The following is a 27,552-nucleotide window of genomic DNA, read 5'->3' as shown; positions in this document are numbered from 1 at the left end:
ATGACAATGAATTACAGTGACTGATCAAATTCAGCCTGTTAGGCCTCCTCCTCCTCCTCCGCCTCCGCCTCCTCCTCCTCCTCCTCCTGCTCTGCAGTCAGCTTCGTGTGCTGCTCACAGCCGGATGCAGCCACCTTGTGGTGGGAAAATGAACGAATCACTAACGTGTCAATCAGCTCTCTAGATGAAACATGTTGGCGCTCCATGTTGTGGTTTGGTGTTTTTGAACAGTCACAATCAAATCTAGACTTAATCAGCTTCCAGTCATTATGCTAAGCTCATCACACAGAGATGAAAGCATTGTGTTTGCGTGGACCAATGAGGACTCGTGCTCGGCCTGTTGGTGGATACATTTATTGGCTTCACAGGCTGTCAGTCAGGGCGTGTACAAGAGAGAAACAGGAAGAGAAGCTGTAGCTGTAAACAGGAATATGGCGTGCTGCAGTAACGCTGAAGCTCTGGGCGAGCGCGGAGCGATGGCTCAGATCATGGCGAAGTTTAACCACTGCGGGAATAAGACACAGAGACCGGGTCAACACCTGAAATGTATCTATGGATCCTGACCTGGGTCCTGGTTCTGAATGTGTTCAGTAGACTCTGGTGCACTCACCTGGTTGAAGTTGAGCTCGATGGAGCCGCTCTCGTGAGGGTCGAGCTTCTTAAAGACCCCTGAGGACCAAACAGGCACACGTCTCCGTTAATTAGACATGTTGGCTCATTACATCATACATCATTTATTAGCTCGGTTAGCTTGTTTGGATGGTAAACATGGTGGACTCACTGAACATCATCTCCAGCCTCATCAGACAGCCCACGAAGTTGTCGAAGTCGATGGTCATGTCGGGGTCGGAGTATCGAGCCACCAGCAGCTGGTAGATGGTGTTGTTGAGGGTGAAACCTGGAGGACAGGACAGACGTTAGCATCATGCTAACACTGTGTTCATCAGGACAAAACTAAAAAACAAACAAACATATTAAAACACAGCTAACTCAGATAGTGTGTGCTAACAGCTGTTGACGTACCGTGTCCGTCAGTCTGAGTCCAGCAGCAGAAAAACAAACAAACATTTTTATTATAGAGAAGAAGAAGAAGTTTTATTTTGAAAGTTCTCTGTGTGGCTGGGAGGAAACAACCAGGATGGACTGCAGAGTCAGCTGGAACCAACATCCTGTGTGTGTGTGTGTGTGTGTGTGTGTGTGTGTGTGTGTGTGTGTGTGTGTGTGTGTGTGTGTGTGTGTGTGTCTGTACACACACACACACACACACACACACACACAGTAGAAGAAGAAATAACGGCTGACCTGCATCTTTGAAGGCGACTCTCATCTCAGGAGTGCTCATCGTCCCTGAGTTATCCGAGTCATTCTTCTTATAGATCGACTGCAGACAGACAGGCAGACAGACAGACAGGCAGGCAGACAGTCAGACAGACAGACAGGCAGGCAGACAGACAGGCAGACAGACAGACAGGCAGACAGACAGGCAGGCAGACAGACAGGCAGGCAGACAGACAGGTTTCATCAAACTGCACTCAGATGTCTGAGGTCAAAGGTCAAAGGTCAGCATGCTCACCAGGTATCTCTGCACCTTCTTCCACAGGGTGGCAAACTCTCCGAGGCCGAGCTTCCCGTTCCCGCTGTTCTGATGAAGAGTTCAGGAAGTCTGATGTCACCACGTACCTGAGTGCAGTATGACATCACAGCTAGTGTCAGCCTGACAGGAAGTCAGCGCCTTTTAAGGATACGTCCATCAGGTTGACCATGACTCTGCTGGTCTCCATGCTGAAGCCGTCAGTTTTGATGTCAGTTCCTGTGAACAAGACGCATGTATGGATGGATTCTCCTTGCTTTATTCAAGAGCAGAGATTTTCAGTTTGAGCATGATTTCATGATTTCAGACTTTAGACCTGAGAGCAGACTTTAGACCTGAGAGAGCAGACTTTAGATCTGAGAGCAGACTTTAGATCTGAGAGAGCAGACTTTAGACCTGAGAGCAGACTTTAGACCTGAGAGAGCAGACTTTAGATCTGAGAGAGCAGACTTTAGATCTGAGAGAGCAGACTTTAGACCTGAGAGCACACACAGGAAGTTACAGCTGGAAAGGTGAGCTGATGTACAGGTGTACAGGTGAGCAGATGTATAGGTGTATAGGTGAAGTGTGCTAAAGTTACGTTTGGCGACGATCTTGTTCAGGATGGTTCTGAGCTCCACAGCAGAGATCTCCATGTCCTTTAACACAACAGGAAACATGTGACACCTGAACACCTGTCTGCCTCGTGTGATGATGATACAGGTAAGATGATCATGGTTAAGTCACGTTCACATTCATCTCACATGTTTCTATGACATGGAAGAAAACTTACATCTCCGGCCAGTTTGGTGAAGAGACCTCTGAACCCTGCGTCGACCTCCTCGTCAGACACCAGCTCCTGAACACACCAAGCACACACCAACATCACACACCAACATCACACACCAACATCACACACCAAGCACACACCAACATTACACACCAAGCATACACCAACATCACACACCAACATTACACACCAAGCACACACCAACATCACACACCAACATCACACACCAGGCACACACCAGGCACACACCAACATCACACACCAATATTACACACCAAGCACACACCAACATCACACACCAACATCACACACCAACATTACACACCAAGCACACACCAACATTACACACCAAGCACACACCAAGCACACACCAACATCACACACCAACATCACACACCAACATCACACACCAAGCACACACCAACATTACACACCAACATCACACACCAAGCACACACACCAACATCACACACCAAGCACACACCAACATCACACACCAACATCACATACCAACATCACACACCATGCACACACCAACATCACACACCAACATCACACACCAAGCACACACCAACATCACACACCAACATCACACACCAACATCACACACACTTCATTTGTAAATAAAGTTTTACTCACGTCTTCGAGTTCAGCATTAACCGGGTCGTCACACGGTCTGACAGGACAGAGTCAACATGTTAAAAACATACAACACCAAGTGAGGACTGTCTGTCTGTCTGTCTGTCTGTCTGTCTGCCTCATTTTAACTTGAAGTTTTGAGTTTCCAATATTCAAACATTTCTCTGCAAAACAAATATTATGAATAGAATCTGTAAATACACACACACATACACATACACACACACACACACACACACACAGAGACACACTGTTTTCAGGGCGGCCCAACCGAAAACACTGAAACCTTTCTGAGCAGTAAACTCTGTAACCTCTGTTAGACTCTGTTAGACTCTGGTGGACTCTGTTAGACTGGTGGACTCTGGTGGACTTTGGTGGACTCTGTTAGACTGGTGGACTCTGGTGGATTCTGGTGGACTTTGGTGGACTCTGTTAGACTGGTGGACTCTGGTGGACTCTGTCTTTGGGTCTCACGGCCTCCTTTCACAAACAGAAACACACAGGCAGCTTTTCACAGACTCTGGACCGGCAGTACCAGTTTGGGGTCTTACTGGGTCTCGGACTGCTTCTCGGAGAACACTCGGATGCAGAAGTCCCCGTTGAGGTGCGGCTCGAAGGTGGACGGGACGATCAGGTACTCGCCGGGCGGCAGCTTGAAGCGGGAGCACACCTCGCGCAGGTTGATGAAGGTTTCTGACCTCGCCGTCTGAGCGTGCGTCAGGAAGAAGTTCTTATCCAGGTGGACCTGCCGCTGACCCTGGAACTGAAGCAGCAACAGCCAATCAGCATCAGCATCACATGAGAAGTCCTGCATTGATTGGCTGGCAGTTTCATCGTTGTTTATGTTTAAGGGCGGGGCGATGCCATCACCGACATGTTCTGACAGGAAAGGTGAAGCTACAGCCAGCAGCTGGTTAGCTTAGCTTAGCATACACTGAATGTGCGTCAGACTGGTTCTGGCTCGCAGCAGTTGCTAGGTGACCGGTGGAGACTTCAGGGCGTCAACAAACAAGATGCAACACGTTCATCAGAGAGAAGGCATTTACCTTCGGTCAGAGCCAGGATAGCTGCTTCCAGTCTTTATGCTAAGCTAAGCTAACAGCAGCAGACATGACCGAAGACACGTTACACGCTAACGCTAGCAGCAACCACCATTAGCTAGTTAGCTCAGTTAGCTAATGTTAGCTGACTCAGCTTGGGGTGTCAGCACTGTTTTCTCTGTCCGGTCCTGGTCCGGCCCTGGTCCGGCCCGGCTGTTCCAGTCCTGTTAGCTAACTCTGCTGCACATTCCTGGCTGCTTATTTTTACAGGAAACACGTAAATATGAATAGTGCTCGGCTTCCTGTTTCAATTAAACTTTTCTGACACGATGCTTCTTAAAACAGAGAACTGGGAAGGTGTCCTGGGCTGGCAGAGGATGTCTGAAGATCTGAATCTTTCTCAGCCTTTGACCTTTGACCTGAAGGCGGTGTCAGGCTCCAGAGCTCACCTGTTTAGGAACCTGAAGCAGAACAGAAGACAAGAAAGAGGTTTGTTTGGATGAATCTGTGTTTCTGTGTAAGGCGTCATCGATCCTTTCCTTCAGGTCTCACCTCATAGATCGCAAACCCGACGGTGTGCATGTCCTCTCCTTGTTTTCGGAGCTTCCTGCGGTTCTTCTGCATCAGACCGACCACGAAGCTGCAGCCCACTTCTCCGTCATCTGGGTCATCATCTTCCTCATCCAGCTTGATCACAAACTGAGGATTCATCCAGAATGTGTCTGCAGAGGAACACAGACACTCTTTAACCCTCCACCAGACATCCCAACATCTGTTCCAAACCTGACACGAGTTCACCCTGACGCACCTTTACAGGGGACGAAGACAACCCTCCTCATATTCAAATGAGGCCCAATCAGGTTGAGGTCAACTTTGATCAATGTCAGGGTACCTTTGTTTGAAGTGTGCCTTACTCACATGTCAAACAAAGTGAGCGTACCTTTTGTCAGCCTGTGGTAGTGACGGTAGTTCAGGTACTTACAGGGGTGGTTCCTGCAGCCTCCAGCGGTGGATCCTCTCCTCCAGGTGCCGTCGAACTTGCTGACACTCCAGTGTTTGACAGAGTCATCTTCGATGGCATCAGGGGTCAGAGTGCACACCTCAATACGAGAGTAGTGACGCAAGAACTCACTGAAGGACATCCTGCAGAGACAAGACAGAGAAGAGTTTTCAGGACACCAGTACCAACATCATCTACCACTGGTCACCTCTGATTGTACACTCCACCGACCAAAACTCTCCGTCCTCTGCATTTGCGTGTGGACAGTCTCCCTGCACGTAGTTCCACTCAGACGACCTGTATGAACACAGAACATTCACATGAAGGTGTGACCTCATGCCACAGACTAGAGGTGCTGTAACACCTAATGATGTCCCTCATTGAACTAACCCTAGACCACCTTTAGTTTACCAACCAGCCAAAAGTTGCAGTGGAAGACATCCCACCGTGCTGGAGCAGTACACTTTGATACAGTACATGTTAATTCTGCTTGTTGGATTTTGACTAAAACCACGGTGACTGATCACAGACAGGATGAGTGTCATGATGTATGTAGGTGTTGTGGTTTGGTTGGTTACCCATCACTCCACGCTCCTGTCCACTCCACCTGACCCCACGGGTTCCTCATTCTCACCAGCTTCTCCTGTCGACCCCGGTAGTTCACCTGGAGACAAACACAACATGTCATCCTCCTCTTGTTTCACATCATCTCAGTTCTCTTGAACGTAGTGACATTACCTCCACGGCGCCTGTCAGCGAGTAGGCGTGGCCTTTAACCAGCTTCTGACGGGTGACGGCCTCTGAGTCTGCGGCACTGGTGATCTGCAGTGAAGCAACAACAGTGCAGAGGTTCAGATATTTACTTTGAGAGCTTGAGTACGAGTCACCGAACATAACAGGTCAGTGTTTCCCCTCCAGACTCACGTCGATGGAGCAGCCCAGCAGCGCTCCGGCCTCCAGCGCCTTTTTGATGATCTGGAACAGGTTTGCAGGAGGTCGTTGGAGGTCGTAGTTCTCCGCAATGCCTCCAGTGAAATCCTCAAAGCCCTCAGTGGTAGAACCACCAGACAGCGCTTCATAGCAACCGTTCACTCTGTGACAGAAAACAGTGTCGAGAACAGTAACTACACAAGGACAACAAACCAACTTGTACTGCTAACATGGCCTTCATAAGAAGTTTACTGTCAACCTGGATCTGAACAGTTGACCTGGTGTTGATGTTCTGGACTAACAGTTGACCTGGCGTTGAAGTTTTAAAGGACTACAGTTCACTGATTGGGTCTGTTGTGGTTTGTGGAGAGAAGGTTGTCGGGTTGAATCCCTGGTGTGTTCAGGTCTTACTTGGCGTAGGCCTTCTCCAGCAGGGCGCTCCAGAACTCTCTCCCCTCCGCTGAGTGGACGAACATCAGCTCCCCATCTTTGACCGGCAGACGGTCGTCGATCACCACGTCCACCCACTCACCAAACTGCCAGAACTGCAGACAGACAGGCAGACTTTTACTTTGAAAGTCTTGAGTCTTGACACATTCTGTGCTTTGTTAGTGTTAAGCAAACATCACGTGTCGTCACCTGGAAGTGGAAGATGCCGGCGTAGTCGTCGCCGAAGCCCTGATCGGTGGGAACAACTCTCGCCATCACGTACTCGTTTAGCGTCAGAGAGGCGATGGCTGCCAACAGCCAGCAGTCACCTGAACAGACAGGAAGACACCCGACAGGTGTGTAGGAGGAGTCACTCAGTGACAAAAAGATGCAGCTTTTTAGCCTCTTTTAGCAACTTTAGCTCCTTGTTTTGGTTTTCTGACACATTTCCTGTGTGGCTCAGTCTCAGTGTTACAGTTCGTCTATCACAACGTTTAATGTCACATCTACCTGTGACGACAAGAGGAAACACATTCAGTTTATCCTAAGCTAACTAAGCTAACAGATGTTTCCCTGTGTTTCTGTTCTTTATGCTAAGCTAACTAAGCTAACAGATGCTTCCCTGTGTTTCTGTTCTTTATGCTAAGCTAACTAAGCTAACAGATGTTTCCCTGTGTTTCTGTTCTTTATGCTAAGCTAACTCAGCTAATAACTGTTTCCCTGTGTTTCTGTTCTTTATGCTAAGCTAACTAAGCTAACAGATGTTTCCCTGTGTTTCTGTTCCTTATGCTAAGCTAACTAAGCTAACAGATGTTTCCCTGTGTTTCTGTTCTTTATGCTAAGCTAACTAAGCTACTAGATGTCTCCCTGTGTTTTTGTTCTTTATGCTAAGCTAACTAAGCTAATAACGGTTTCCCTGTGTTTCTGGTGCTTATGCTAAGCTAACTAAGCTAATAACTGTTTTCCTGTCTTTCTGGTCTTTATGCTAAGCTAACTAAGCTAATAACTGTTTCCCTGTGTTTCTGTTCTTTATGCTAAGCTAACTAAGCTAATAACTGTTTCCCTGTGTTTCTGTTCTTTATGCTAAGCTAACTAAGCTAATAGATGTTTCCCTGTGTTTCTGTTCTTTATGCTAAGCTAACTAAGCTAATAGCTGTTTCCCTGTGTTTCTGTTCTTTATGCTAAGCTAACTAAGCTAATAGATGTTTCCCTGTGTTTCTGTTCTTTATGCTAAGCTAACTAAGCTAATAGATGTTTCCCTGTGTTTCTGTTCTTTATGCTAAGCTAACTAAGCTACTAGATGTCTCCCTGTGTTTCTGTTCTTTATGCTAAGCTAACTAAGCTAATAACTGTTTCCCTGTGTTTCTGGTCTTTATGTTAAGCTAACTAAGCTAATACCTGTTTCCCTGTGTTTCTGTTCTTTATGCTAAGCTAACTAAGCTAATAACTGTTTCCCTGTGTTTCTGGTCTTTATGCTAAGCTAACTAAGCTAATAACTGTTTCCCTGTGTTTCTGTTCTTTATGCTAAGCTAACTAAGCTAATAACTGTTTCCCTGTGTTTCTGGTCTTTATGCTAAGCTAACTAAGCTAATAACTGTTTCCCTGTGTTTCTGTTCTTTATGCTAAGCTAACTAAGCTAATAACTGTTTCCCTGTGTTTCTGTTCTTTATGCTAAGCTAACTAAGCTAATAACTGTTTCCCTGTGTTTCTGTTCTTTATGCTAAGCTAACTAAGCGAATATATGTCTTCCTTTGTTTCTGGCCTTTATGCTAAGCTAATTATCTAACAGCTGTTTCTTTGTGGAGGTCTCACTCTGAAGTAAATTCCTGATTTTAACTATGAAAACATTTTGTAGTTTTCTGTTTTTATGCTAAGATAAGCTAGCTGTTAGTGGCTTCCTTCTTTAAGCTAAGCTAACTGTTAGTTCTGTTTCTCATGCAGTTTGTGGAAAAAAACTGTTTCACAACAGGCGAGCTGCTGCGGTTTAATGAAGGCACGACACAGTGAGTCATCTCCAGTGTGTGTGTGTGTGTGTGTGTGTGTGTGTTTTAGGGTGTGTCCACATAGCTTAACTCTCTCTCTCATGTTTGGGTTTATGTCTCTTGCCCTCTAACAATAGCTGGCAGGCCTCTTCCTGTCTCGCTGTTTTCTTCCTGGCCAATCAGGGCTCAGCCTGGCAGCGCCCTCTAATTACAGCCGGTCCAGATCCTCAGCTGGTTTACATTAAACAGTTCTGCTGTGCACAGTCTGATGTCTAAACCCTCAGTTTTGCCTGACAGGTTCATAATGCACAATGATTGGCTCCACCCTAATTATAATGTCATGAATCCTGCAGGTACCACCAGGTGTTCAAAGTAAGCTCAAACAAACTAGAATTATTCTTTGAACTGGACCCATATTTAATAAGACTGAAGCTCAACAAGCGTATCAGTCTGACCAGAACCTGCAGGAAATTCTGGTTCTGAAGTTGCTGCTGGAATGTTTCAGCTAAGCTGACTCCAGCCTTCATGCTAAGCTAAGGTTAACAGCTAAGACCATGACTGATGTGGGCCCCGGTGTGTTCAGGGACAGTCTGGAGGATGTGATGTGTTCAGGACCGGTCAGGAAAACTCACCCAGAGCTCCCTGGCAGATGTCGGTCCTGGTGGCTCCGCCGAGGATAAATTCAGGATTAGAGACGAGTTCCTGATGGACGAGAGAAAACTGAGAAACTGACAAGAAACACAGATACTGTTCTTTTGAGTCTTTGAGTTGTTTTGTCTCTTTGTGTTGTTATGTGTCTCTTTGTGTTGTTTTGTGTCTCTTTGTGGTTGTTTTGTGTCTCTTTGTGTTGTTTTGCGTCTAGTTGTGTTGTTTTGTGTCTCTTTGTGTTTGTTTTGTGTCTCCTATAGTTGTTTTGTGTCTTTTTGTGTTGTTTTGTGCATGTTTATGTTGTTTTGGGTCTCTTTGTGTTGTTTGTGTCTGTTTGTGTTGTTTTGTGTCTCTTTGTGACTGTTTTGTGTCTCTTTGTGTCTCTTTGTGGTTGTTATGTGTCTCTTTGTGGTTGTTATGTGTCTCTTTGTGGTTGTTATGTGTCTCTTTGTGTTGTTTTGTGTCTATTTGTGGTTGTTTTCTGTCTCTTTGTGTTGTTTTGTTTCTCTTTGTGGTTGTTTTCTGTCTAGTTGTGTTGTTTTGTTTCTCTTTGTGTTGTTTTGTGTATGTTTATGTTGTTTTGTGTTTCTTTGTGTTGTTTGTGTCTCTTTATATTATTTTGTGTATCTTTATGTTGTGTTGTGTCTGTTTGTGACTGTTTTGTGTCTCTTTGTGTCTCTTTGTGTTGTTATGTGTCTCTTTGTGGTTGTTATGTGTCTCTTTGTATTGTTTTGTGTCTATTTGTGTTATCTGTCTCTTTGTGTCTCTTTGTGTTGTTATGTGTCTCTTTGTGTCTCTTTGTGTTGTTATGTGTCTCTTTGTGTTGTTGTGTGTCTCTTTGTGTTGTTTGTGTCTCTATATTATTTTGTGTCTCTTTATGTTGTTTGTGTCTCTTTGTGTTGTTTTGTGTCTCTTTGTGTTGTTATGTGTCTCTTTGTGTCTCTTTGTGTTGTTTGTGTCTCTTTATATTATTTTGTGTATCTTTATGTTGTTTTGTGTCTGTTTGTGTTGTTTTGTGTCTGTTTGTGTCTGTTTGTGTTGTTATGTGTCTCTTTGTGGTTGTTTTGTGTCTGTTTGTGTCTCTTTGTGTTGTTCTGTGTCTCTTTGTGTCTCTTTGTGTTGTTATGTGTCTCTTTGTGTTGTTTTGTGTCTCTTTGTGGTATGTGTCTCTTTGTGCCTCTTTGTGTTGTTATGTGCCTCTTTGTGTTGTTATGTGTCTCTTTGTGTTGTTTTGTGTCTCTTTGTGTTGTTTGGTGTCTCTTTTTGTTGTGTGTCTCTTTGTGTCTCTTTGTGTTATGTGTCTCTTTGTGTTGTTTGTGTCTCTTTATATTATTTTGTGTATCTTTATGTTGTTTATGTCTTTTTGGGTTGTTTTGTGTCTCTTTGGGTTGTCTTGTGTCTGTTTGTGGTTGTTTTGTGTCTGTTTGTGGTTGTTTTGTGTCTGTTTGTGGTTGTTTTGTGTCTCTTTGTGTTGTTTTATGTCTGCTTGTGGTTGGTTTGTGTCTCTTTGTGGTTGTTTTGTGTCTCTTTGTGTTGTTTTGTGTCTGTTTGTGGTTGTTTTGTGTCTGTTTGTGGTTGTTTTGTGTCTCTTTGTGTTTGTCTTGTGTCTCTTTGTGTTGTTTTGCAGTCTGGAGTCAGCTCTGACTTTCCAAAGACAAAGGTTCGACTCAGTGGTCCATCTGGTCTCAGCACAGGTTTGACTCGAGTTTACTTTGTGAAGAATGCTTCTATAATCAGAAATTCCTGAAATACCTGAGAGGTCAAACTTCTCAAAGTGACAGTTAAAGACGACGTAAAGAGTTCTGCAGGTCTGAACCTCATCCTGGTCCCTAACAGTCCGCCATCATAAAATACTTAAATACTCATACAGACATCATCACATCACTTCAGCTGTGTTCAGCAGCTCTGTAGGTTTACATGTCCACATGTTTACATGATGTTGATTAATGTATGAAGCCATGCTCTTCTCTGCAGGACAGTCTGCATATACGAACAGGAGGTGGGCGTGTCATATATGTCTGATATATTTCATGTTTGCAGCCCTCCTTTTTTCTGACTCATCTCTGAGGAATGAACGATGACTCACGTGCTCACATTCAAATGTTTAAAAACATCCAAAACTTCAGGAAATAAAACTGTGACATCACTATGACATCACTGACATCTATCTTTCTGTCATAAGTGTAATAACTGTTGCATACATTATTTATATATTTAGACAACTCTGTAATAACTTTTTGACCCCCCCCCATCATCACAGTTATGCCCCCCCCCCCCGGTCCGCCCCTGCACCCACCCACTCATCCTGAACCAGATCCAGCACCAGGCCCGGGTTCTTACCGTGGGTCTCTTCCAGGTGACTCCCCGGACCTTGTAGGAGCTCCGGCCCAGCTCATTGAAGCCCAGCGCCTCGGGCGCGGCGGGGAAGGTCGGGTCGCAGAAGAGTTTTCCTGCGGAGCGGCACTGCGCCCGCAGAGCCTCGAAGTTCTGGTTCAGGTACGGAACCGCTTTGGCGTTGGTGCCGAATCCAGCTGCCAGGGCCCGCTTCTTGGCCAGAGTAGAAGCCACGCCAGACATGATGGAGGCGACGAAGGAGATCCAGAAAAGTTGAACAGAGTCCGGAGCTGCTTCCAAACTTTCCTCTCAGACAGACAGAGTCAGTCAGACCTCCGCCCTGAGAGCGGGAGGAGCCAGAGACAGGCTCCAACCACAGTCCCTCCTCTGCTGCCTGCCTGCCTGCCTGGCTGTCTGTCTGTCTGTCTCTCTGCCTGTCTGTCTTTCTGTCTGTCTCTCTGCCTGTCTCTCTGCCCGTCTGTCTCTCTGTCTGTCTCTCTGTCTGTCTCGCTGCCTGTCTGTCTCGCTGCCTGTCTCTCTGCCTGTCTGTCTGTCTCTCTGTCTGTCTCTCTGTCTGTCTCTCTGTCTGTCTCGCTGCCTGTCTGTCTGTCATTAAATCTGGAAATTCTTCAAACCGTAAATAAAAATCTGATGGCCAAAACTTTGTGGACAGCCCCGCCCACCATGTTCAGATCACATGACATGTTAACGTCTCTGAAACAAGAATTAAAGATGATGACGATGAAGAAGATAATGATGACGATGGTGATGATGATGATTACACACATGAAATTATTGTTCTGCTTTTAACCCTGTCGGAACACACACACACACACACACACACAGGAGCGGTGGGCAGCCACATGCAGAGCCCGATGTGATGACATCAGGATAGAGGAGCGTCATTTCTGTGATGTCAGAGACGACACCTGACGTGATAGCACCTGCAGAGAAGAGAACCAGGCGAGAACAGGACCCTGCAGAACCTCATGAGAGGAGGAAGAGTCCAAACCCAACAGGATCAGAACACACCAGAGGTTGACCCGGTCCAAAGTGGACCCCAGATGGAGAAACTGAACCAACATCGAGCAAGTGTTCAGGTCTGTTCAGGTGTGTTTCAGGTGTCTTCAGATATGTTCAGGTCTGTTCAGGTGTGTTCAGGTGTGTTTCGGGTGTGTTCAGGTCTGTTCAGGTGTTTCAGGTCTGTTTAGGTGTGTTTCAGGTGTCTTCAGATGTGTTCAGGTCTGTTCCGGTGTGTTTCAGGTGTCTTCAGATGTGTTCAGGTGTGTTCAGATGTGTTCAGGTCTGTTCAGGTGTGTTTCAGGTGTGCTTCAGGTCTGTTCGGGGGTGTTCAGGTGTGTTCAGATGTGTTTAGGTGTGTTCAGGTGTGTTTCAGGTGTGTTCAGGTCTGTTCAGGTGTGTTTCAGGTGTGCTTCAGGTCTGTTCAGGTGTGTTCAGGTGTGTTTCAGGTGTGCTTCAGGTCTGTTCAGGTATGTTTCAGGTGTGCTTCAGGTCTGTTCAGGTGTGTTTCAGGTGTGCTTCAGGTCTGTTCAGGTGTGTTCAGGTCTGTTCAGGTGTGTTTCAGGTGTCTTCAGATGTGTTCAGGTGTCTTCAGGTGTCTTCAGATGTGTTTCAGGTGTGTTTCAGGTGGTTTCAGATGTGTTCAGGTCTGTTCAGGTGTGTTCAGGTGTGTTTCAGATGTGTTCAGGTCTGTTCAGGTGTGTTTCAGGTGGTTTCAGATGTGTTTCAGGTCTGTTCAGGTGTGTTTCAGGTGTCTTCAGATGTGTTCAGGTGTCTTCAGATGTGTTTCAGGTGTGTTCAGGTGTGTTTCAGGTGTGTTTCAGGTGTGTTTCAGGTGTCTTCAGATGTGTTCAGGTCTGTTCAGGTGTGTTTCAGATGTGTTCAGGTCTGTTCCAGGTGGTTTCAGATGTGTTCAGGTCTGTTCAGGTGTGTTTCAGGTCTGTTCAGGTGTGTTCAGGTGTGTTCAGGTGTGTTTCAGATGTGTTCAGGTCTGTTCAGGTGTGTTTCAGGTCTGTTTCGGTGTGTTTCAGGTGTGTTCAGGTGTGTTTCAGGTGTGTTCAGGTGTGTTTCAGGTCTGTTCAGATGTGTTCAGGTGTGTTCAGGTGTGTTTCAGGTCTGTTCCGGTGTGTTTCAGGTGTGTTCAGGTGTGTTCAGGTGTGTTTCAGGTGTTGGTGCTGAGTGTAAACAACTTATCAAACTGTTTACTCTCTGAATAATTCAGCTGATATCGCCTGGGCCAAAGCCCCGCCTTCTTACACCTGACTACCTTTATACCTGAGACGCACACATACTGTACTACCAGATCGCATTTCACACCTCAGACTGACTCAGCAGACCTCGGTTCAGACTCTCGGCTCAATTTCAACTGACTTTTGGCAGGTTGTTGACTCTCATCTTCAGACCTTTTAGTAGTCTTTAGTAGTCTTCAGTAGTCTCTAGTAGACTCCAGTAGTCTTTAGTAGTCTTTAGTAGTCTTAAGTAGTCTCTAATAGTCTTTGGAGCTCTATAGTTGATCCACAACAGTTCTTTCGACCATCTTTAGACTCACAGACTCTCAAGATGACAAGCATGGCGGCAGAGCTGGCCAGGAGGAAGGCCCGGGTGGAGGATGGCACCGGCAGCCGGGCCAACGCCGTCCCCTACAACCAGCAGGACTTTGAGCAGTTGCGGAGGGAGTGTCTGCAGTCGGGCTCGCTGTTCTGCGATCCAACCTTCCCCGCAGACTGGGACTCTCTGGGATACAACCAGCTGGGACGATACTCCTCCAAAACCATCGGAGTGGAGTGGAAACGACCCACGGTGAGTCTGATTATCCATCAATGTTCTTCAGAACATACAATGGTCCGTGATCGTCCTTCAGGTCCGTTCATCACAGTTTATGGTCCACACATTCACCATGTGCACAAAGTGATGTGGGTTTGAGTCTGAGCAACCAAAACAAGGAGCTAAAAGAGACTAAAGACCACCAGAGACTCTTTACAGTCTGTCCTCAGATCCTCGATCCAGACTAGGAAGACAGACAGACAGACAGACAGACAGACAGACAGACAGACAAAGACACAGTCTTCACCTGTGCTCCCCTGTCCTCACCTGTGCAGGTGTAACAGCAGCTCTGATGTTGTCTGGTTAATAATGAACACAAAATGAGTCACGCTCTTATTTTAATAACAGGAAGTGGTTCGATTTAATCTTTAATGTCCTGAAAGTGGAAACAGTCGGTCGACCTGCTGTGAGATCACATGACATGTTTACGTTTGGAAACATGATGTGTCACTAAAGACTGCTTAGCTTAGCTTAGCATAAAGACTGAAAACAGGGGTAATCAGCTAGCCTGGCTCTGTTCACGACCAGCTTATCTCACTTCAACAAACAGCCCAGCAGCTCGACCGACTCACTGTTAACACTTTCAGGACATTAAAGATTAAATCAAACCTGCACAGGTGAGGACAGGGGAGCACAGGTGAGGACAGGTGAGGACAGGTGAGCACAGGTGAGGACAGGGGAGCACAGGTGAGCACAGGTGTTGAAGCCATAACACTGATCTGTGTTTTGCTTATATAATATTCATGTGAGTAACATAATCCTGCCTATATATCAAATTATGCTGATCATAATGAAATAACGTTGATCATGTTGATGATCATAATCATTTAAGAAATCCTAAATGATTATGATGATGATGATGCAATGATGATGTCAGAGGGTGTTACTCTATCTGTAGATGTCACCTGAGCACAGGTAAGGGGTGTGTTTTGAGAGCAAACAATTTTCAACCGCATTTTGAGAGACAAAGCGGGTTTTTCTGTTTAAGACGAGTTTGAGGGAAGAAAGGAGGCCAGTCAACGTGGACAGGAATGGATGAGACCGGAGTCAGGGTCTTCGGATTGAATTTGGACTGCTGCCAGAATCTGACATCACTGAGCGGATGCGCTGTTTTCTGGTTAAAAAGTGACAAATGAAGTGAAGGAAGTGTTTGATGAGCAGACAAATAAATCCATAAACTGCCTATAAACTACGAAATAACTGAAAACTATAGGCTGCAGGACACCGCGGATCAATATCGCTGCACGGAAAGCAGAAACTTTAAAAGCGATACGAAGATATGAATGAAAATATCACGAGCAGATGGAAATAAAATCCAATATACGAAACAAAGTGTGGAAAGGTGCCTGAAAATAAAATATACGCTTACGGAAATAAAGTAACTTAAATGACCTATAAACGGACAAAGCACGGCTGTGCGCATTAAGGAGTATAAATTAATTAATTAATAACTGAAATACTAACGAATATTCAAACAAAGCTGTCGGGTTTACTTGGAAAAAACCTGTACAAACGAATATTAACGTCTGAGAATAAAAACTGAAACAATGGCAGAAGGAACTGAATTCGGAGTCACTGAACCTGATGTTACTGAGATGGATGCTGCACAACAAAGGAAAGCGTTCAAATCACTCAGTGCAACACGCAGAGGGAAACTTTCACACTGCAGAGGGAAAATGAATGAAATAAAAACAATGATGAAAGAGGGTACTGATGTTGACAATATGAATGAAGGTACAAATGAATTTCTAAGGCTGCTGGATGAATTTAAAAGGTGTCATGAATCTGTTCAGAAACTGTATGAGCCAAAAATGGCAGATTATGATGCTTTTCTAACTGACGTGGGTCAATGGATAAAAACTCAGCCTGACCCACAAGCTTTTGTGGATGCTGCTCTGCAGGCCAAAGCTGAAGCCCTCAAAAGGAAACACAAACTGGAAATAGAGAAGCATCAGCTGGATTTAAAAATGGAGTCCCTGGAAGCAGATATTGCTGCAGCTGATGCAAGGCTAAAGGTGCTGGAGGGATTTGAAATTGATGAAATGGAGGAACGAATAAATGCATCGAGCAAAACAGAAGGAAGTCTAGCAGAGCTGGAGTTTGCACGGATAGGAACCATACCTAAAACACCCCTACAAAAAATGATCCACACTCAGTACCCACCACTAACTGCAATGACAAAAGAGTGCGTTGATTTACTGACCGCTCCTACAACAGGTGAGGACAGGTGAGGACAGGTGAAGACAGGTGAGGACAGGTAAGGATAGGTGAGGACAGGTGAGGACAGGTGAGGACAGGTGAGCACAGGTGAGGACAGGTATGCACAGGTGAGCATAGGTGAGGAAAGGTGAAGACAAGTGAGCACAGGTGAGGACAGGAGAACACAGGTATGGATGGGTGAGCATAGGTGAGGACGGGTGAGGACAGGAGAACACAGGTATGGATGGGTGAGGACAGGTGAGCACAGGTATGGATGGGTGAGCATAGGTGAGGACAGGAGAACAGCGATCTGAATGCTTGAGTCACTGCATCAAACATAAAGTTTTATTAACATTATGGTGTCATAATGATGTCATCAAGTATTAAACTCAGTGATCAACATGTAAATAGACAAAGCTTGGACAAAAATTTTGTCCTTGGACAAAATACTGACCCCCAAACTGCCCCTGAAGGCTGAACCATCAGTGTGTGAGTGAGAGATGTAAAAGAGCTTTGAGTGCTCAGAAGACTAGAAAGGATCATCATAACCTGCTGTCCAACCGGGAACTGTGTTCTATTAGTAACCTGCTGTCTCGTCCAATCAGGAGCTGTGTTCTGACCCTCAGTTCATTGTTGACGGAGCAAAGAGGACGGACATCTGTCAGGGAGTACTGGGTGAGGACACACACACACACACACACACACACACACACACACACACACACACACACACACACACACACGTACACACGCACACCTGCGTGACCTCTGACAGGTGTGATCATGTGACCTGCTGTGTCTGTCAGGTGACTGCTGGCTGCTGGCTGCCATCGCCTCTCTGACTCTGGACCCTCAGATCCTGAACAGAGTGGTTCCTCCTGGACAGAGCTTCAAGTCACAGTACGCTGGCATCTTCCACTTCCAGGTGAGCTAAAACATACCTGAACACACACCTGAGAAACACCTGAACACACACCTGAGAAACACCTGAAACACACACCTGAGAAACACCTGAACACACACCTGAGAAACACTTGAAACACACACCTGAGAAACACCTGAGAAACACCTGAAACACACACCTGAGAAACACCTGAAACACACACCTGAGAAACACCTGAAACACACACCTGAGAAACACCTGTGCTTTAGCAGCACAGAGTGTGTGGAGCCTCTCCAGGAGGTGACATCATGTCTGTTTGTACCTGTAGCTGTGGCAGTATGGGGAGTGGGTGGACGTGGTTGTGGATGACCGGCTGCCCACCAGAGACGGGAAGCTGCTGTTCGTCCACTCGGCCGAGGGAGGAGAGTTCTGGAGCGCCCTGCTGGAGAAGGCCTACGCCAAGTAAGGCCAACGTTTATGTTAGCGCCACCATCAGGTCAACATGATAGAACAACATTCCCATGCTAATCAGCTAATGTTAGCATGTTGTTAGCACTTATCTCAAAGCGTGAATGTGTTTAAGTAAAACCTCTGCAGCTTCATCAGCCGCCATGTTCTCAACGCCAGTGGTCCACTGAGGACGAGAAGTGTTTAACACACCATCTGACTGTAGACAGACTGACTGTAGACTGGACTGACTGTAGACTATACTGACTGTAGACAGACTGACTGTAGACAGACTGACTGTAGACTATACTGACTGTAGACTATACTGACTGTAGACAGACTGACTGTAGACTGGACTGACTGTAGACAGACTGACTGTAGACTGGACTGACTGTAGACAGACTGACTGTAGACTGGACTGACTGTAGACTATACTGACTGTAGACAGGACTGACTGTAGACTGGACTGACTGTAGACAGACTGAGTGTAGACAGACTGACTGTAGACTGGACTGACTGTAGACTGGACTGACTGTAGACTATACTGACTGTAGACTGGACTGACTGTAGACTATACTGACTGTAGACAGACTGACTTTAGACTGGACTGACTGTAGACTGGACTGACTGTAGACTAGACTGACTTTAGACAGACTGACTTTAGACAGACTGACTGTAGACAGACTGACTGTAGACAGACTGACTGTAGACAGACTGACTGTAGACTGGACTGAGATTAGACAGACTGACTGTAGACTATACTGACTTTAGACAGACTGACTTTAGACAGACTGACTGTAGACAGACTGACTGTAGACTGGACTGAGATTAGACAGACTGACTGTAGACTAGACTGACTGTAGACAGACTGACTGTAGACAGACTGACTGTAGACTAGACTGACTGTAGACAGACTGACTGTAGACTAGACTGACTTTAGACAGACTGACTGTAGACTGGACTGACTGTAGACAGACTGACTGTAGACAGACTGACTGTAGACAGACTGACTGTAGACTGGACTGACTGTAGACAGACTGACTTTAGACTATACTGACTGTAGACAGACTGACTGTAGACAGACTGACTTTAGACAGACTGACTGTAGACTGGACTGACTGTAGACAGACTGACTGTAGACAGACTGACTTTAGACAGACTGACTGTAGACTGGACTGACTGTAGACAGACTGACTGTAGACAGACTGACTTTAGACAGACTGACTGTAGACTGGACTGACTGTAGACAGACTGACTGTAGACAGACTGACTTTAGACAGACTGACTGTAGACTGGACTGACTGTAGACAGACTGACTGTAGACAGACTGACTGTAGACAGGACTGACTGTAGACAGGACTGACTGTAGACAGACTGGCTGTAGACTGGACTGACTGTAGACTATACTGACTGTAGACAGACTGACTTTAGACAGACTGACTGTAGACTAGACTGACTGTAGACAGACTGACTTTAGACAGACTGACTGTAGACTAGACTGACTGTAGACAGACTGACTTTAGACAGACTGACTGTAGACTGGACTGACTGTAGACAGACTGACTGTAGACAGGACTGACTGTAGACAGACTGACTGTAGACAGACTGGCTGTAGACTGGACTGACTGTAGACTATACTGACTGTAGACAGACTGACTTTAGACAGACTGACTGTAGACTTGACTGACTGTAGACAGACTGACTTTAGACAGACTGACTGTAGACTGGACTGACTGTAGACAGACTGACTTTAGACAGACTGACTCTAGACAGACTGACTGTAGACTATACTGACTGTAGACTGGACTGACTGTAGATAGACTGACTGTAGACAGACTGACTGTAGACTGGACTGACTGTAGACAGACTGACTGTAGACTGGACAGACTGTAGACAGACTGACTGTAGACTGGACTGACTGTAGACAGACTGACTGTAGACTGGACTGAGTTTAGACAGACTGAGTTTAGACAGGACTGACTTTAGACAGACTGACTGTAGACAGACTGACTGTAGACTGGACTGACTTTAGACAGACTGACTGTAGACTGGACTGAGTTTAGACAGACTGAGTTTAGACAGACTGATTTTAGACAGACTGACTAAAGTTGCGTTGCTGTGTGGAGCTCGTTGACGCTCTTTCAGGTCTTGTGATGACCTTTGGGTGGTTCAGACTACGTCAGGCTCTGCTGCGAACACACCAGTCTTTGTTGGTCTGAACGGGTGTTGTGTGTTCACCCCTGTCAGTGTGTCGAAGCTATTTTCTGATTGTTTCACAGCATAACCAAACATACCCACACGGCTCTGAGCTGATCGCCTGATTTGGACTGAAGTGACTCCTCCCTCTGTGGATGTGCAGTCAGTGTTTTCTGAGAACACAACATTTCAGTGAAGCTGAAGCTGTTTGTTGTGAATGCAGCTCGAGCTGAAGCTTCGCGAACCTCAGCTGTCTCCGGCAGCAGGAGGTGAGTGTGTGTTGGAGGTGATTAGCTGGGTGGAGGAGGTTTACTCAGCAAACAGTCGAAGTGGAGCAGCCTGAAAAACAAACAGACAACAGCTGCTGACTCAGCTCTTTATCAACAACACCTGATTTACTGTGATTCACCTTAAACTGGGACCTGTCAACACGTCTGCACCTGAACAGGGCCGAGTGTTCAACCTCGCCTCGTCCTTTCAGACATGACCATGACACCATCACCGGTTACACATGAGCCTGTTCACTGCTGAAGCTTCACAGTGCTGCTGGACACTTCTCGTCCTCAGTGGACGCCATTTTGTCTCCGTAGCTGGGGAGGGACCATCTGCATTGAGAAAATGGCGGCTGAGGAAGCTGCTGGAGCTGGAGAGGTGGATGTGAGGAGCGCTAACAGACAGACACAGCAGCTAAGTGTATATTGAAGTGTTGAACTAAGCTAAGCTAAGCTAACTGAAGTGCTCCTGCAGGGTGAACAGCTCGTACGAGGCTCTGACTGGAGGCTCCAGTATCGAAGGTTTTGAGGACTTCACCGGAGGAATTGCAGAGAGCTACGACCTGAACAAGGCTCCACCCTTCCTGTTCAACATCATGAGGAAGGCGCTGAAGCTCGGCTCGCTGCTCGGCTGCTCCATCGACGTAACGTTCAAGAACTCACAGACGCTTTAAAAGCTGCATGCAGAACATGCAGTCATCAGCTCGTTAGCATGAACCTGCTGCAGTATTAAAACATATATTTCTTTCTTTATGTTTCAGATCTCCAGCTCATATGAGACGGAGGCCATCACTCGTCAGAAACTGGTTAAAGGTCACGCCTATTCTATCACTGCAGCACAGCAGGTGAGGCGTTCTGTGTTTGAACGTGTTGTCTTAAATACACAGAGGAGCGGGTTTCTAACCTGTGACACATCATGAATGAACAATGTTAGCTTCTCCAGCTGTTCTCCCTCCTCTGTGGCTCTTCCTGAGGTTTCTTCCACCTTTTTTCCCTGTTAAAGGTTTTTTGTGGGCAAGTTTTTCCTCACTTGAACCGAGGGTCTAAGGACAGAGGGTGTCACTCCCTGTACAGATTGTAAAGCCTCAGAGGAAAATGGACTTTGTGACTTTGGGCTATACAAATAAAATCTGATTTGATTTGATTGTGACCCACCCAGACTCAGGTGGTTTTTGCTCCTGCAGGTTCTTCACTTTGGTTCTCCCGTGGAGCTGCTGAGGATCAGGAACCCCTGGGGCCAGGTGGAGTGGACCGGAGCCTGGAGCGACAAGTGAGTCCAGGTCCTCATACTGGTCTGTCTGAGTCCAGGTCTGTTCAGGTGATGTTCAGGAGCATCTGATGTTTCTGTGTTTGTCAGTTCGAAGGAGTGGGATGGAGTTCAGCCGGAGGAGAAGAAGAAACTGGATCACTCTGCTGAGGATGGGGAGTTCTGGTGGGTTCTGGATTATTTGAATTATTAATTATTTTATAGTTTTAATTATTTTTGTTGATCTGATCTTTGGACCTGATTCATCCAATCAAAATTGTTCAAACAGATCTGTCTTCTCCTTCTTCCTCTCTGGCTGCAGGATGTCCTTCCCTGACTTCCTGCGTCAGTTTTCCCGCCTCGACATCTGTAACCTAACCCCCGACACGCTGACCAGTGACGAGGTCGGCCGGTGGAGCTACAGTGAGTTTGACGGTGTGTGGCGAGTCGGCTCCACCGCCGGAGGCTGCAGGAACTACCCAGGTACAGACCGACCAGCTGGAACCTCAGTTACCATGGTTACAGTTGTGTCAGTGTGGTGTCATAATGTGATGAGGAAAATCAATTGTTCCATGTTCTCCAACGTGTCTATTGTTCTGTGTTCACCATGTTCTCTGATGTGTCTATTGACGTGTCGATCCTTTCGTGTTCTCTGACGTGTCAATCGTTTCATGTTCTCTGACGTGTCTATTGAAGTGTCGATTGTTTCATGTTCTCTGACGTGTCGATCCTTTCGTGTTCTCTGACGTGTCGATCGTTTCGTGTTCTCTGAAGTGTCGATCCTTTCGTGTTCTCTGACGTGTCTATTGACATGTCGATCGTTTTGTGTTCTCTGACGTGTCGATCGTTTCGTGTTCTCTGACGTGTCAGTCGTTTCGTGTTCTCTGACGTGTCAGTCGTTTCATGTTCTCTGACGTGTCTATTGAAGTGTCGATTGTTTCATGTTCTCTGACGTGTCGATCCTTTCGTGTTCTCTGACGTGTCGGTCGTTTCGTGTTCTCTGACGTGTCGGTCGTTTCGTGCTCTCTGACGTGTCGATCGTTTCGTGCTCTCCGACGTGTCGATCGTTTCGTGCTCTCCGACGTGTTGATCGTTTCGTGTTCTCTGACGTGTCGATCGTTTCGTGTTCTCTGCAGCCACGTTCTGCTCCAACCCTCAGTTCTTCATCCGGCTCGAGGACGTGGACGACGACCCTCATGACGGTGAGGACGGCTGCACCGCTCTGATTGGTCTGATGCAGAAAGACGCTCGCAGGGAGAGACGCTTCGGACGAGACCTGAACACCATCGGATTCGCCATCTACCAGGTACTGATGCACACATTGTACACACACACACACTGTACACACACTGAACACACACTGCACACATACACACTGTACACACACACACACACACATACACACTGTACACACACACACACACACTGCACAGACACTGTACACACACTGCACACACACACACTGCACACACACACACACACTCACACACTGCGCACACACACACTGTACACACACACTGTACACACACTGCACACACACTCACACACACTGTACACACACACTGCCCACACACACACTGCACACACACTGCCCACACACACACTGCCCACACACACACACACACACACACACACACACACTGCACACACACACACTCACACACTGCGCACACACTGCACACACACACACACACTGCCCACACACTGCCCACACACACACTGCACACACACACACTGCACACACACACACTGCACACACACAGCGCACACACTGTACACACACTGCACACACACTGTACACACACTGCACATATATTGATATTTTGTCTGTTTTTGTTTTTTCTTTCAGGTTCCTGATGAGGTGAGTTCTGATCTTCTTCCTCTGCGGTCGGTATAAAGTCTGATCTTCTTCCTCTGCGGTCGGTATAAAGTCTGATCTTCTTCCTCTGTGGTCGGTATAAATCTGATCTTCTTCCTCTGTGGTCTGTATAAAGTCTGATCTTCTTCCTCTGTGGTCGGTATAAATCTGATCTTCTTCCTCTGCGGTCTGTATAAAGTCTGATCTTCTTCCTCTGCGGTCTGTATAAAGTCTGATCTTCTTCCTCTGCGGTCGGTATAAAGTCTGATCTTCTTCCTCTGCGGTCTGTATAAATCTGATCTTCTTCCTCTGCGGTCTGTATAAAGTCTGATCTTCTTCCTCTGTGGTCGGTATAAAGTCTGATCTTCTTCCTCTGCGGTCGGTATAAAGTCTGATCTTCTTCCTCTGTGGTCAGTATAAAGGTCGTAGTAACATCCACCTGGGTCCGGATGTCCTGCTGAGGAGGACGGCGGTGGCTCGTAGTCAGAACTTCATTAACCTGCGGGAGGTGTGCGACCGCTTCAAGCTGCCACCCGGAGAGTACGCCGTCATCCCGTCCACCTTCGAGCCGCACCGCAAAGGAAGCTTCGTCCTCAGAGTGTTCACGGAGAAACAGGCGCACAGCAGGTCAGCTGCGCACAGAAGTGATGATCCTCATCGTTAGCTCGTTGTAGTCGTCAGGTGATCATTATTATTCGTTGTTGTGGTCGTCATGGTGACAGTGTGTTTGATGTCTGTTTCAGTCCGATGGAGGAGGATGTTGACGCTGACATCTCAGAGGTTTGTATGTGTGGCAGCAGAGGACAGGTCTTCAGACGGTTCATGTCTTTGTGTCTCTCAGCTGTTCAAACTCTCTCTTTCAGCCGGACATCAGACAGGACGATGTGGACCCGCACTTCAAACGTCTCTTTGTTCAGATTTGTGGAAACGTAAAAACATTTTTACCAAACATGGTCGTAAACTGACTTCCTGTGGAGCTGAAATCTGAACGTCCCGTCTGTGTTTGCAGGACTCAGAGATCTCGGCCTTCGAGCTGCAGCAGATTCTGGACAAAGTGGTCGCTCAGAGTGAGAACGGTCACATGACACACTCATAGACAGGATGTGACCTTTGACCTCTGTGTTTGTACATGTTTATGTACATGTTTACAGTGATGTCACTGTGATGTCACTGTGCACTGACTTGTGTTCTGTTTGTTTGAAGGATCTGATGTAAAAACTGACGGATTCAGTCTGCAGACCTGCCGCAACATCATCAGCCTGCTGGACGTATCCTTCAACTGCAGACAGACAGACAGGCAGGCAGGCAGGCAGACAGGCAGACAGGCAGACATTCTGTTCTTTGACTCTTCTTCAGATGGACGGCAGCACTAAACTGGGTCTGTTGGAGTTTCACACTCTGTGGACCAAGATGCAGAAATATCTGGTGAGGCGTTCACTGACATTCAGAGTTTATCTGGTGAGGCGTTCTCTGACATTCAGAGTTTATCTGGTGAGGCGTTCACTGACATTCAGAGTTTATCTGGTGAGGCGTTCACTGACATTCAGTGTTTATCTGGTGAGGCGTTCACTGACTGGAGTTCCTCTGGTTCTGCAGGAGATCTTCAGGAGTCATGACTCGGATGGTTCGGGTACAATGAGCAGTCATGAGATGAGGTCGGCGCTCGCTGAAGCAGGTAACGTTCATGAACGTTGATCTAACGTCCGACAGGTGGACCTCTGGTTCTGCTGGTGGTTCTGAGGTTCAGAACTTCAAACTGCTAAGAGGAGGCTCCATGAGTTTGTCTGAACTGATCAGGATGAATGTCTCTGTGTGTTCAGGTTTCCAGGTGAACAGTGCGGTGGTTCAGGAAGTCGTCAGTCATTACGCTGACGTCACTTTTTCAATAGACTTCGACTGTTTCATCAGCTGTTTGATCCGTCTGGAGATGTTATTCAGTGAGTGTCAACTTTATCGACAAACGTTAGTGACAAGGTTTGCTGATAAAGTTTGTTGACAGAGTTTGTTGATAAAGTTTTGTTGGGTTTCTCGCAGAGGTCTTCAGAACTCTGGACAAGAAGAAGGAGGGAAAGATCCAACTGGACCTGCAGCAGGTAAACTGGACCGACTGGAACCAGCCGGCTCTACCTTTAATGACATCATCACTGACCTCTTCCTCGTGACATCATCACTAACTTCTTCTTCTTCTTCTTCTGCAGTGGCTCTGCCTCGCCATGAACTGAACACCGCCTGGTCCAGGTGCATGCTGGGAGTCACTTCAGCACCTAATTATCATTTATTGATTTATTGATTCGTCAGTACTGATGACATGATCATGTCTGTTTTCATCTGATTATTGATGAGTCATCATTATTTTTGATGATTGATTATTAAAAAATTAATTTTCTGAAATAAACTTTTAATTTGAAGAAACTGTTTTCTGATTTTATTAATTTATTTTACTATTGGTTATTGATTACATTAAATAAACTCATTAAATTGATGAAGTAAACCAATGAGACGGTGAGGATGCTGCAGCATTTGTAGTTTTCCTGTAGTATTTGTAGTATTCCTGTAGTATTTGTAGTATTCCTGTAGTATTTGTAGTTTTCCTGTAGTATTTAGTTTTCCTGCAGTATTTGCAGTTTTCCTGTATTTGTAGTTTTCCTGTAGTATTTGTAGTATTCCTGTAGTATTTGTAGTATTCCTGCAGTATTTGCAGTTTTCCTGTAGTATTCCTGTAGTATTTGTAGTTTTCCTGTAGTATTTAGTATTCCTGCAGTATTTGTAGTTTTCCTGTAGTATTTATAGTTTTCCTGTAATATTTGTAGTTTTCCTGTAGTATTTATAGTTTTGCTGTATTATTGGTAGTTTTCCTGCAGTATTTGTAGTTTTTCTGCAGTACTTGTAGTTTTCTTGCAGTATTTGTAGTTTTCCTGTAATATTTGTAGTTTTCCTGCAGTATTTGTAGTTTTCCTGTAATATTTGTAATTTCCCTGCAGTATTTGTAGTATTCCTGTATTATTGGTAGTTTTCCTGCAGTATTTGTAGTTTTCCTGCAGTATTTGTAGTTTTCCTGCAGTATTGGTAGTTTTCCTGTATTATTGGTAGTTTTCCTGTAATATTTGTAGTTTTCCTGCAGTATTTGTAGTTTTCCTTTTTCACTTTCTCCCTGACAGGAATAGTCGAGGTGATGAGGGTGGAAACATTGAAGCTTTCTGACTCATCTGGAACTCCCTGCTTCAGTTGACGCAACGACAATAACACCGGAAATCAAATGTGCAGTTTTCACAATAAAAGCAAGTGTGTACATCAAAGGTGAACCTGTGAAGTGAAACAAACTGCAGTTCCTTTTTGGACGACAGGAGGAACTGCAGTTTGTGTTTCACTTCACAGAGGCTGGTTCCAGAAGTGAGTCAGTCTCCATAAGTCCCCATGTTAAAGTATGAGTGTGATCAGGAGTGGCTGAAAACAGTGGTTTTATTTTGAAGGTGCTTACCGGAAGTCTCACCTGTCCTCAGGTCAGCTGTGCCTCTGTAGTAGCAGCAGAGTGAACGCTCCCTTCTTGACATCACCTGTAGCCTTGGCACTCGGCACACACTCCAAAACTTTCCAGACTCTCCAGGCTCCAGAACCAGCACCATGACGGGCATCGCCAACACTCTGCAGCACCTCCGGGAGAAGAACCGGGGCATCGGAACCAACAGCCAGACGGTGAAGTACCTGAACCAGGACTTCGAGTCTCTGCGGCAGCGCTGCCTCGACACCGGCAGTCTGTTCCAGGACGACACGTTTCCGGCACTGCCCTCCTCTCTGGGCTTTAAAGAACTGGGCCCGAACTCCCACAAGGTCCGCGGGCTGTCCTGGGAGAGACCGACGGTCAGTGAAGCTCTGTCATTTCTCTCATGATTACAGACCTAACCCGGTACCGACCCAGTCCAATTAATAAAACTTTGGTGGCTTTGAAGTCGCTGTTGATTGGCTGATAAACACCTGCTCACACCTGGTCTAATGTAATCTGATCTAATCTGATCTAATCTGATCTAATCTGATCTAACCTCTGAAACATGTTTATCAGTGAAGGAAAGATTATCTCTACAGATTACAGGTATGTAATAGATTACAGTTTACATCTGTGTGTTTGTTGAACTGGGTGGAGTTGCTTCACAAACCTGTTTGGTCAGAGGACTCACCTGTAATGAACAGGTGAGTCCTCTGACAGTCCGCCATCTTTGTTCACAAGAAGTGATTTGCTAAAGTTTGAAG

At 46.1% G+C, this 27,552-nt stretch overlaps 3 protein-coding genes and 1 long non-coding RNA gene across 7 annotated transcripts in view; 2 read left to right on the top strand and 2 right to left on the bottom strand.

The window, feature by feature from the left end:
* Positions 1-335: 335 nt before the first annotated feature.
* LOC104934896 (calpain-2 catalytic subunit) lies at positions 336-11,792 on the bottom strand. The gene is made up of 21 exons (XM_019264157.2): positions 11,369-11,792; positions 9,013-9,082; positions 6,609-6,727; positions 6,381-6,514; positions 5,964-6,132; positions 5,778-5,861; positions 5,618-5,703; positions 5,271-5,336; positions 5,022-5,182; positions 4,592-4,761; positions 4,489-4,500; positions 3,551-3,762; positions 3,000-3,036; positions 2,364-2,429; positions 2,172-2,229; positions 1,746-1,810; positions 1,574-1,642; positions 1,303-1,381; positions 782-898; positions 611-669; positions 336-505 (listed from the first exon to the last, which is right to left on the bottom strand). The coding sequence occupies exons 1-21, from the start codon at positions 11,603-11,605 to the stop codon at positions 482-484; spliced, it is 2,094 nt and encodes a 697-aa protein (XP_019119702.2). The 5' UTR covers positions 11,606-11,792; the 3' UTR covers positions 336-481.
* Positions 11,793-11,966: 174 nt separating this feature from the next.
* Positions 11,967-26,909, bottom strand: LOC113745218 (uncharacterized). Of its 3 annotated transcripts, none has more exons than XR_003462048.1 (4): positions 26,798-26,909; positions 20,030-20,270; positions 17,611-17,741; positions 11,967-12,076 (listed from the first exon to the last, which is right to left on the bottom strand). It is a non-coding gene; the product is annotated as an uncharacterized LOC113745218 (long non-coding RNA). The 3 variants fall into 3 exon arrangements; XR_003462046.1 differs by having other exon boundaries at positions 26,786-26,894; XR_003462047.1 differs by lacking the exon at positions 26,798-26,909 and adding an exon at positions 20,341-20,447.
* capn8 (calpain 8) lies at positions 12,071-25,650 on the top strand. Of its 2 annotated transcripts, none has more exons than XM_027276697.1 (22): positions 12,071-12,472; positions 13,926-14,182; positions 17,011-17,080; positions 17,212-17,330; positions 17,617-17,750; positions 20,679-20,847; positions 20,965-21,048; positions 21,388-21,473; positions 21,561-21,635; positions 21,772-21,932; positions 22,586-22,755; positions 23,299-23,310; positions 23,723-23,934; positions 24,051-24,087; positions 24,171-24,236; positions 24,317-24,374; positions 24,511-24,575; positions 24,664-24,732; positions 24,904-24,982; positions 25,128-25,244; positions 25,342-25,400; positions 25,506-25,650. In XM_027276697.1, exons 1-22 carry the CDS (start codon positions 12,352-12,354, stop codon positions 25,527-25,529), a joined length of 2,244 nt encoding a protein of 747 aa, XP_027132498.1. In that variant the 5' UTR covers positions 12,071-12,351; the 3' UTR covers positions 25,530-25,650. The 2 variants fall into 2 exon arrangements, with proteins under 2 accessions (XP_027132498.1, XP_027132499.1); XM_027276698.1 differs by lacking the exon at positions 12,071-12,472 and adding an exon at positions 13,496-13,762.
* The window catches only part of capn2l (calpain 2, (m/II) large subunit, like), a 13,938-nt gene continuing 13,184 nt past the window's right edge, over positions 26,799-27,552 (top strand). Inside the window, exon 1 of the mRNA XM_027276716.1 lies at positions 26,799-27,165. Coding sequence (XP_027132517.1) covers positions 26,929-27,165 — 237 coding nt within the window. The 5' untranslated portion in view covers positions 26,799-26,928. The remainder of the gene's footprint in view (positions 27,166-27,552) is intronic.

Source organism: Larimichthys crocea, unplaced genomic scaffold (assembly GCF_000972845.2).
Source record: "Larimichthys crocea isolate SSNF unplaced genomic scaffold, L_crocea_2.0 scaffold532, whole genome shotgun sequence".
Taxonomy (NCBI): domain Eukaryota; kingdom Metazoa; phylum Chordata; class Actinopteri; family Sciaenidae; genus Larimichthys; species Larimichthys crocea.
Note: the sequence above shows the minus strand (reverse complement) of the source record. Positions and strands in the feature narration are given on the sequence as shown.

Excerpts from the sequence above, each read along its gene's own strand:
- LOC104934896 (XM_019264157.2), bottom strand. The coding sequence starts at position 11,605 with ATGTCTGGCGTGGCTTCTACTCTGGCCAAGAAGCGGGCCCTGGCAGCT. Across the intron at positions 5,704-5,777 it reads CGCTGACAGGCGCCGTGGAG|GTGAACTACCGGGGTCGACA; the intron begins GTAATGTCACTA and ends GTTTGTCTCCAG. Across the intron at positions 1,382-1,573 it reads AGAAGGTGCAGAGATACCTG|TCGATCTATAAGAAGAATGA; the intron begins GTGAGCATGCTG and ends GTCTGTCTGCAG.
- capn8 (XM_027276697.1), top strand. The coding sequence starts at position 12,352 with ATGAGAGGAGGAAGAGTCCAAACCCAACAGGATCAGAACACACCAGAG. Across the intron at positions 14,183-17,010 it reads TGGAGTGGAAACGACCCACG|GAGCTGTGTTCTGACCCTCA; the intron begins GTGAGTCTGATT and ends TCGTCCAATCAG. Across the intron at positions 25,401-25,505 it reads TCCAACTGGACCTGCAGCAG|TGGCTCTGCCTCGCCATGAA; the intron begins GTAAACTGGACC and ends CTTCTTCTGCAG.